Consider the following 10,056-nt stretch of genomic DNA (forward strand, 5'->3'; position numbering starts at 1 on the left):
TTTTGCATCTCCTACACCCCCCCCCCCCCCCAGCGAGAAAGGTCACGCTACGCCACTGGTTGATGCTGTACTTAGAAGAGGGAAGTATATTTTTATTCGCTGCGTCTAAAGTTTTATGCAAATCATCGACTCACATTTGGGATCTTAGTTTTTTCACAATTATTTCTTAATTATATGCGTTGAGTATTGGCGTTTCTTAATTTTTTCCTGGTTTTCTACTAATCGTTTTTGCAGCAAGTTTCTCCTCACTGAACCATAAAATCGTTAAAGATTTTGTTCTTTTATAGCCTATACTCAACAAAATTTCGTCGTGAGATTTTAACAGAGCAAAGATAAGAGCATATTACAAATATTCCAAGAAGCAGAGTCATGCATTTTTTCAATATTCAAACTCATTGGTTACTTCGCGACTTGAAACCGCTATTATTGAGGAGAGGGGTATAAGCCTCCATGTTGTAGTAGCCTCGAGTTCCGTAAGTAAAGGGAGGCAATTAGATGGCGGGATTCGGCCATTTTGTTTTTAAAAGATTGGGCTTCATTGCCTGCATCATTGATTTGTAGCAATTTACTCAGATGCATGATGTTTGCTTGTCAAAGAAATCCCTATTTAAGAGAGCTGAAATCTGTTGTCATTTCTTGCAAAAAGGTCGCTGATAAATATCATGTCCTTTTGGATGACACCGTTCTTTTTCCAGAAGGAGGTGGACAACCTGACGATAGGGGGAAGATCGGGGACGTGAATGTTGAACGTGTTTTTAGGCAAGGGAATCAAGCAATACATGTTTTGTCAGATCCAGTCAGCGAAAAGGAAGCCTATGATTGCAAAATCGACTGGGAAAGAAGGTTCGACCATATGCAGCAGCATTCCGGACAACATTTATTGTCAGCGATTGCTCATCAGAAATATGGGTTCAAAACAACATCGTGGGATTTAGGGTATCTATTTTTATGTTGTCGTAAATAGTATGGGCATGCGCATATACAACTACCTTTGAATCAACTGGCTGTTTGTCATTTGAGGGGGCAACACGATGTCGCTGACCACCGTGGTGTGGGAAGCCCTCTTTTACACGCCGTGTTTAGAAACTTCTAAAACGAGGAACAACCCAGTAACAAGCGGAAATGTGTAAATAATGTAATGTGTAAATTATTTAGTAGATATCACATGGGGACGTTTTTTATCCAACGCTCTCAATGTGGTTTGGGCTATGCTCTTTGGGCTTGATTTTGAAAATGTGACATGTTTGCCCAGCCATAAAGCAATAACCTACAATGAAACTTGAAGATTTTAGTCCTGCTCTGGTTGTGTTGAATACTCACATTTTATCTTTGTTAATTGCAGAAATCATGTTCTGCTGTCACATCCATCCAAGTCCCCCCCCCCCAACTCATGCTGCAATGCCCCCCATTCCTGTACAAAGTAAAGCCTGTGTTAAAGGAAAACATATGCAGATTGATAATGCAAGGAAATTAGCAAGCAAGCACATCAATATTTCTAGCATATCCAAGCAAGCAGATCTCTAATATATGGGAATATCACTAAAAAACGATAAAACTTCATTAAGAGAAGTAGAATCAAGCTATTACCCTCAAATGAGAATCAGAAAAAATTAAGAAAACTTCAGTGCTCAAAGCAAAAAATCCAGAAAGTACTGAATCGTGATAAAACTGAGAACAGCGAAATTTTGTAGAATCCAAGAACATGATTGCCCTGTTGGCCTAGAACTTAAGATGCAAGGGATGAAAATATACTTCCCACATCTAAATACAGCATCAAAATGGAATCGAACCTCTTGACATGATAAAAAAGGTCACAGAAATTTCATAACATCATTCATGACATCATAATTAAGAACCTCTTACAGGCCTTGCCCGGAAAGGTGCTCGATCGAGCGCGCGCGCCTAGAGCGCACCCAAAAAAAGCCTTGGAGAGCGATTTATAGAGCCCCTCAAAACGTAAAAACAATATTAAAGCGGAGCAAAATAAATTTTTGGAATTTATTAAATCAACTTGATCAAGCATAAACAATCTTCCCAACAGACCGCAATATTATGATTTGCGTAAGATTACCCCTTGAGAAAAAAAACAGCAAATTCAACGTTGGGTTTTCGATATCATTTTTAATCTGAAAACCCTCTAATAACCATCAAGGATACAGGCCATCAAGCAAGCGTATTCTCCGGCAGATTTATTTGATTTTCGAGCAAGCGTTAATCTTCTATTGAAGTATATATTATTTTCTTTTTTTTAATAACTTAAAATCGCCTCTGCAAATCAGCGATCACGTTTCCGTCCAAATTATCGCATTGCTTTTCATTTTTCATTTGCTTTTGCGAGTAGTAGATGTTCTAGGGTTTCTTATAGAATGGATAAAATGAAAAAAGGAAACAAAGTAAAATGCTCGATTTAAAGCCATGCGTTTTGATGAAGCAATATGTGAAGCTAAACATAACAGTAGTGATACTGACACTGATAAAAGCTCATCGAATGATGGCAACTTACATATCTAGAAAAATCTGAACAATTTTGCGACTTTGTTTTATTATATTTCTATATTTATATTAACATAGTGTTTGTTGCATATTTTGTTATTTCATATGATGGTGCTTTGTGGTATCACCGTTGAATTTCAAATTTAACATTCTTCCGAAGCTTTCGATTTGAATCTCTCGATCTCCTAAAGCTCTCGAAGGATGCTCTCAAGGAAATTTACTTAGAGGTGCGAAATAGAGCGCCTAGAGTTTCTAAGGGGCTCTTTTTATGGAGCACCTTCATTTTACTTAGAGCAAGGCCTGCTCTTAACAAACAGCAAGTTTTGCAATTTCCAGAAGATTAAGAAACTGGAATACTCAACATCAACCTTTGTTTCTTATGAAAGGATGAGTGTAATGTAATTTGACTAGTCTGAACTTTGGCAGCCCAGATTTTTGTTATCTTGTATAAAGTTGATCTGAATCTCTACTACCAAGCCAAGGTGACTTGATCAAAAGGGAAAATGAAGGTATGAAGAGACGGACGATGATAAAATCATTTTTGCTCACAACTTAATAGAGTTTAAGGGGGCCTACAGCGAAACATTCAAAATATAATGTTATCTAAACTGTTAATGAAACTGCTGAATGGTGCCATTATATGAGTGGTTTACACTCCTTAACTAGGTGAAGGTATAAAATTCAAACTTCCAAATGTTATATGATTTTAATGGTTTGGTTAATGACTTGTTATTCAATTCAGCTTCTGACCAGGTAAGGAAATCGCGGGCCCCTAAGGTGCAATTAATATTTAGATCATGCCAAAATAGAATGTTGCCCAAAAGAAATAAACTTGGATTTGCAACTGGTAATAAATTTCCTTTTTATTTCAAAATTAGTTATGCATGTTGGGTATGGGAAAATGGCTTTTGAGTGGGCGACTTTACCACTAAATGCAGGAAACTTGGCACATCTGCCTGGGCATTTGCTCATAGACATCAAGGGTGCATTTTTTGGAACATGCCAGTTGCTCCGTAAAACTAAAATTTCAAAATTTGTAGCTTGATATTTAGATATCTGACAAGGGAAGTTATGCCATGATATTGATGATCAATTTGAATTAATGTTAACTTATTTTTATTTTATCAGGACCAAAGTTTCCAATGTTGAATTTGATACACCAAAGATCACTCAAGAGCAAATAAACCTGATAGAAGGGGAATGCAATGAAAGAATAAGGGAACACAGAGATATTATAGTGCACTTGATGAGTAAAGTTGAAGCAATGGAAGTGGAGGAGGTCAAATCGCGAGGCTTACCTGAAGATGTCACAGAGAATATCAGAATAGTGGAGATGAAAGGTGAAAAATTATCCTTGCTAAATACCATAAAATGCTTTGAAAGAACGCATTTCTGTAATGTAAATTTTGTAAAGAATTGTGTAAAATGTTTTTCAAGGATATTTCCTCAAAATATTTTTGAAAAGTTTGTGTACTCTGATGGGAATAGATTGGACAGATAATATTAATGGAATGTGGATAAGAAAAATTAATTAGATAAGCATTTGGCTATGGAATGGTTTGGGATACACCCCTTCATTACTCCAGAGAGTAAAAGAGAGAGAAAGAGAGAAATGAAATTCAGAAAAAGTAGTCTACATGGTATGCAGAGAGGTTCAATACGGAGAAATTTGTAAAATATCCATCTTTTCTAAGATCTTATCTTTTTACTAGATACACCACACTTTTAGATGATTATGACATTGTTCAATTGGATAATTTCTGAGTTTAATTAGACATCAATAATCAAGTTGTTTGGAAATGATATCATGTAAATATAGGACTAGCTCCACTTTGCTATGTTTTTTCACATAAACTTTTATTTTATTAAAATGCTTTGTTCTTATATGATCTTTATCCTAGGAATTGAGAAGAACATGTGTTGTGGTACACATTTGTCAAATACAAGTGAAATACAAGCTATCAAGCTACTGCATACTGAATCAATGAGAGGTGGAACAAGGCTATTCTTTTTGGCTGGTCAAAGAGTTGTTATCAAACTTGCCTCCTGCATTGAGAATGAAGTAAGTTTAACCAAGCTGTTGAGTACTGGCCCAGATGAGCATGTTAAATCAATTGAAAAAGTGCAAAAGAGTTCAAAAGCATTACAAAGAAACTGCAAAAGCTACTTAAAAGAAGTGGCCACTTTGGAAGCATTGCAAATAGCTGATGTTGCCAAAAAGGAGGGTGCCATTTTTAAACACAGAGAAGATGGCGATATTGACTATATTAATTCATTTATCAATCAGCTAAAAGAGAAGGCCAGTGAATGTCTGATAATGGTTTCTGCTGGTGAAATCAAAACTGGTGGTATGTTTGTGATTTGTGGTCCAGAAAGCATTGTAATGAAGACTGGGCCAAAAGTGGCTGAGGTATTAGATGGCAAAGGTGGGGGCAAAAAGAACAGGTACCAAGGAAAGGCAAGCAGTTTCAAGAAGTTGGCAGAAGCTGAGAAACTTGTTAGGGAGATTCTGAAGGAGTGAATTTTGTTGACTTTTTGAACCAAAAGGAAGCTAACATTTAATTGGCTTCCCTTAGTGATATTGACTGTAGTAATGTAGGAGATCACTCTAATTGTCAAATTGAAGAGGATTTTGGAAAAATGTGACTGTGATACTTTTGATAATCTTAGAAAGTAGAGATGCCACAATAAGAGCATTGTTTTCTTTGAGAAAACATTTCATATCTCTGTTTTAATTAGAAAATTGATAGTTGTATGTAATCAATGATATCTATGGTCAGCAAATTGTATCTTTCAACTGACTATTACAAAATTTAGTCTGTTAAACTAGATTTCTTTGCCCCCTTTTCTCGGACTTTTTTGTTCCTGGTCAGTCTTTAGTTGCTCTTTTTAGCAGGAAGCGACATTTTCCCTATCCCCTGCTTGTCCAAGACAGTTTTTGCTGATTCGTCATAATTTTCTGCCATCCCCCATAAAGAAGAATGCTCCACGGGCTTATTACAGCGGCAATGATCAATTCACTTCAATTCAATTCAACTTTTTTCAGACAATAGACCAATTCGACTAACGGCCTCATTTTGAAAAATTCTTCAAATTTTTTTGTACAAAATTTTTGACCTCAGATTCGTATTGCGAGCAATGATTTTAGTATACTTGGAAGTTTTCATTATGGTATTGCTCACGATATTGATTTTATGACGACAAAAAGATAAAAGATTTATAAGGGATTTGACCGTGATTGGCGACTAGGGGGGTAAAGTTTCCCCCCGAATGATTTTTGCGGTCAAATCTCTTACAAGTTTTCAAACTTCATTTCTCCGTAAAATCTAAAATACAAGCACAAACAATATGAAAAATTGTATTCGGCCTAAAATTATGGTGATAAAACCAAATTTGAGCTTTAAAAGGTCGTATAATTAGGTTAGAAGAAATTTTCAAAACGAGGCCGTAAATCGAATTGGTGTATACAACCAAATACTACATAGATAACAGCTTAATTGGTATTTTGTGCGACTTACGTCATAATAGAGTCACATAGCCACTGGTTGGATAATTTCCTAAAGTTTTGCTATGATCAGTGTCAGACGAAAAAATTTGGCGAAAGAACCCTGATTGATAAACACAAAGTTCAAGTTCAGTCTGTATTTGCGAGAAATAACAAGTCTCTATTTTTCAGTCCTCTAAACAGGTAAAGACGACTCTCATGCTGCACGTGAATTTATTACTTGCGTCAGTGATGCTATCATTGAAAAATGTGCCGTGATTCTCGCAAGTACCGATTTTATGTCCATATTATCGGATGGTCCTTAACAGATGTAAAAGAAATGGGGAGTGTATCTTATTCAATTTTCATTGTGAGTGACCAAGCTTCTGGAAATATAAGAAATTAAGTTGAGAACCAGTGATGTGCCTGGACAATTTTTTTTGGGGGGGGGGGGGGTGCGTTTTTGACCGATTATTTCTCCTAAGAAAATTCATTAACAATGAAATACACATACACACTTAATGATAACTAATATTTCTGGAGTTCGCGTTTTTGGATGAATCCATGAGCATCTTTTTCTGAAAAGCCAATTTTGATGAAATCTGCAAAAATGAGCTGCGGCTTCTTTTGAGCTCCTCATAACAATAATTTCAGTATATAAAATGTCCAAATCTATAAAATTTTAAAAAGTATTGAAGGGCAAATATGGCTTGAAGGCCGCCGAGAGGTTTCAGAGGCTCTGGGGTAAAATGGAAAAATTTGTGCGACCACACCCTTCAGATAAGCTTAAATGCATCTCAGAACCATCTTGCAGTTATTTCTTGCAGTCATTTCCTATAGTTGTTAGCTTGTTCCTTAAAGCAAGTTATTTGCAATACACTCTTTTTTGTACGAACCAGTGAATTCGAGTTCAGGTTGACTGTTTTCCAAAAATATGAGGGTGAATTGTTCTTAATTTTTTCTTAAATTAATAGGTTGTAAGCAGTGCGATTTCTAGCGCTTTCACTCAAGGGAGGTGTTCAGGCCTCATTTGCCAACAAGTGAGTGAGACAGCCACATCCTTCGTTTGCCCATGGGTTTGAATATTAAACGAAAAAGAACCCACACATCGCTAAAACTGGAAATCGGACATCGCTTTGGAGCATACACTTTTGGACATATGGCCTGCATTTGACACAGTCTACGAAAGTGTGGTGTCTGACAAAAGCACGAAAAAGGAAAAAAGGCAAAAATACGGGGTCTGTTGTGTAAATTTCATAACTACAAGTTTCTGACTTGCACATGTTGCTACTTGGATCTTTTAGAGAAAGCAAAACTAGTGTCGAAAGTCTTCGAGGGAGAGGGCTTACTGTCCTTTGAGATGTGGCCATGTGCCCAACTTGCGAACTAGTCACAGAAGAGGGACCTGGTAGCAGTTTGTGTAGATACCATGTTGCTATTGATGTTTCAGGCAAGACCACAATTACAGGTGAATTTACACGTGCATGAGACAGTTTCCATAACGGACAATCACAGCCCTGTTACTGTAAAAATTAGGGAAATGAAGAATTTTCACTAATAAGCAGTAAAGGAGGAATTCCTGCGCCAACATAGTGCCACAGATGAAAAACTTATCGAAACAATGCAAGAACGTCTGAAGAGTGAAAACATACGACGATGGAGTGTTTAGTACGATGAGGTGGTTGGACCAAAAGCAGTGTGACGACCACGAGCATTTCGTGCCTTTGCAGAGATTTTCAAAAAAAAACCCACAGTAAGTCGATGTTTGACGTTTTGAAAGCTATCAAGAATTGGAAGTCAATCAAAAAATACGTACAATACAATGCTTGTGGGATAGAAGCAAGAAATATGCAAAATATGGCAAAATATGCTTTGTTACAGGGCAGATGGGTACCCCAACCTGTGCATTCTGGCAAAGATAATGAACGCTATCTCTGGCTCAAATTCATCGGTAGCGTGAGCGTTCAGCATTCTGAGGATGTTAATGTCGGATAGAAGACTACCACTGTCATACAATGTTATGGAGATGCGATTCGTATTGCAGTGAATGACAATCAATGGACTGACGGAGAAAGGGATAATATTTTGAAAAAGGAAAAAGTAGCTATATTTTTCGAAAGAGCGGAAGGGAAAGCTGGAGAATGGCAACAGTTTATCGAAGAAACCGAAGCCAGAGAAACAGTGGCGGCCTGCCAGTGCCCCCTCAGCTGACTTTTTTATAGGGGCGCCAAAGCTTGTATAGGGCGTCGAAAACATGAAAAAAGTTTGAGTTTGATACGACTGACTTGTCTGGTTATTAGGCGTCTAGGATGTCAGCAGAGACAAAGAAGACACCTGAAAATTCAAAACTTTCTTGGTGTGCATGCCCCTATAGCCCCTAGAACAGTCTCACTTCAGGGCACGTCTTTGTGCCCCTTTAGTACTGTGGTGTCAGGAAACTTACTGTTAAATTCTTTTGCGTGGAGGGCAGAACACTCATGGGGCACACAGACATACTCCGAAGACAGTTTGTGTTTAGGGTATCCGGACTCATGCCCCTTCCCCTTCAAGGGAAAATTTTGAATTTCAATGAGTCTCTTTTGCCCTGCTGACCTTCAGAGACCTTATTAGCAGAAAATTCGGTTGTGTAATTGCTTCATCCTAGATTAGTCCATATGTTATATCTCATGCACAAGATAACAAGAAATAGCGCTAAAAAGTGCATTCAAAGCTAAAACATAATGAAACTTATTTTGTTTCGTCAGAAAGGATAGATCAAACAGATTACTTTTAACTCAAAACATTGACTTCATGTTTCTCAGGGACACCGGGGAAGGTGGCGCAGAGGGTCAACAGCCCCTGTTGCCTTTTAATAGGATAGGCATGGGGGCCAGAATGCTCTTTTCATTTAAGTGCCCTTAGAACAAGGCATTTCTAATGATCAGATAGATTTACATTAAATTCTGGCTGTAGTGCCAAATTCATGACGACTTTTCTCAAAACCTGTAAAATAATTCCTTATAAAGATGACCAATGTTAAAGATACCTACAGAAGATCGAAATAAAATGGCTGACACGAAGGAAATGGCAGAACGACCAAGGGGCAAGGGCTGATGTTTCTAACGAGTAGGTATTTCAGGTTTCTTTTTCAGGGGCCATACATTGATTTTGACAAGAAAATTGGGTCGGGCCTTATTTTCTTAGCGGTTGTGTTTTGTTTGGTCTTTAATAATATTTCTTCAAAGTTCGATGAAATGTTTACTTCATTTTTCGTCAAATGACGCACCACTCTGAAAGGTGAGGGGCTGAAATGGGTGTGACCGAAAATTTAGGCCACGCCCTCTTAAACGCCGGAAAACGCCCCTTAGAAAATACTTGCTTACTTCTATTGAATTTTTATAAACAGTCTGGCTCAGATAAGATTTCAATAAAGATAAAAATAGATAGAATTAGCTCTAGGGTAATAAAAAACCAAGCTAACCAAGTTAGAAAATACATCATATCATTAAACAAGATGAACCACCTAGAAAAAGAACAAAAAGTGTTTCCAGTCAATGAGAACTGCTATTACATAGGGGTAAACTATCCCAAGTTGCGTTGGAGTAAACCTTCAAAAAAATTTTCTAGCCTATTATTGCAAAAATTGGGTGGTTTATAGCTCTTGCTAGCCCAATGGCTGCGTGGTGCCTGGTCATAATTAATTCAAAGATATGTTAGAAATCGCATTTTCTAGCCTAATGAGTAACTGGAATCCTCCACTTATTGGCTACGGCTAGGACTGACTCTTTCCGTTATTTGTTACCCCAACACCCACCTAATTTGCCCCCTGATTGTAAATTGCGTTATATGTATGTTTTGAGCTTGTTTAGTTGCCCCCAAAGTACAAGCAAAACAAAGGTAACTATTTTACCTGGCACTTTGGATTCCCCTCCAAGGTGCCAAATGAACACAACAGTTACAAAGAGAACAAAACGCTCATTTTACCACATTGTAGGGGCAACTCTGGAAATTTCCCCAAACATGTTCATGACACATTTTTATATAGTTTATCAGCTTTGATTGTATTTCGTACGTGAGTCGGTCCAACTTGTCCTGACACC

At 37.5% G+C, this 10,056-nt stretch overlaps 1 protein-coding gene across 1 annotated transcript; it reads left to right on the forward strand.

Annotated features, from left to right (window-relative positions):
• Positions 1-472: 472 nt before the first annotated feature.
• LOC135692167 (alanyl-tRNA editing protein Aarsd1-B) lies at positions 473-5,340 on the forward strand. The gene is made up of 3 exons (XM_065210227.2): positions 473-936; positions 3,622-3,833; positions 4,395-5,340. Exons 1-3 carry the CDS (start codon positions 578-580, stop codon positions 5,012-5,014), a joined length of 1,191 nt encoding a protein of 396 aa, XP_065066299.2. The 5' UTR covers positions 473-577; the 3' UTR covers positions 5,015-5,340.
• The last annotated feature ends 4,716 nt before the right edge of the window (positions 5,341-10,056 follow it).

This window comes from Rhopilema esculentum, chromosome 13 (genome assembly GCF_057945365.1).
Source record: "Rhopilema esculentum isolate cy_ngs chromosome 13, ASM5794536v1, whole genome shotgun sequence".
NCBI lineage: Eukaryota > Metazoa > Cnidaria > Scyphozoa > Rhizostomeae > Rhizostomatidae > Rhopilema > Rhopilema esculentum.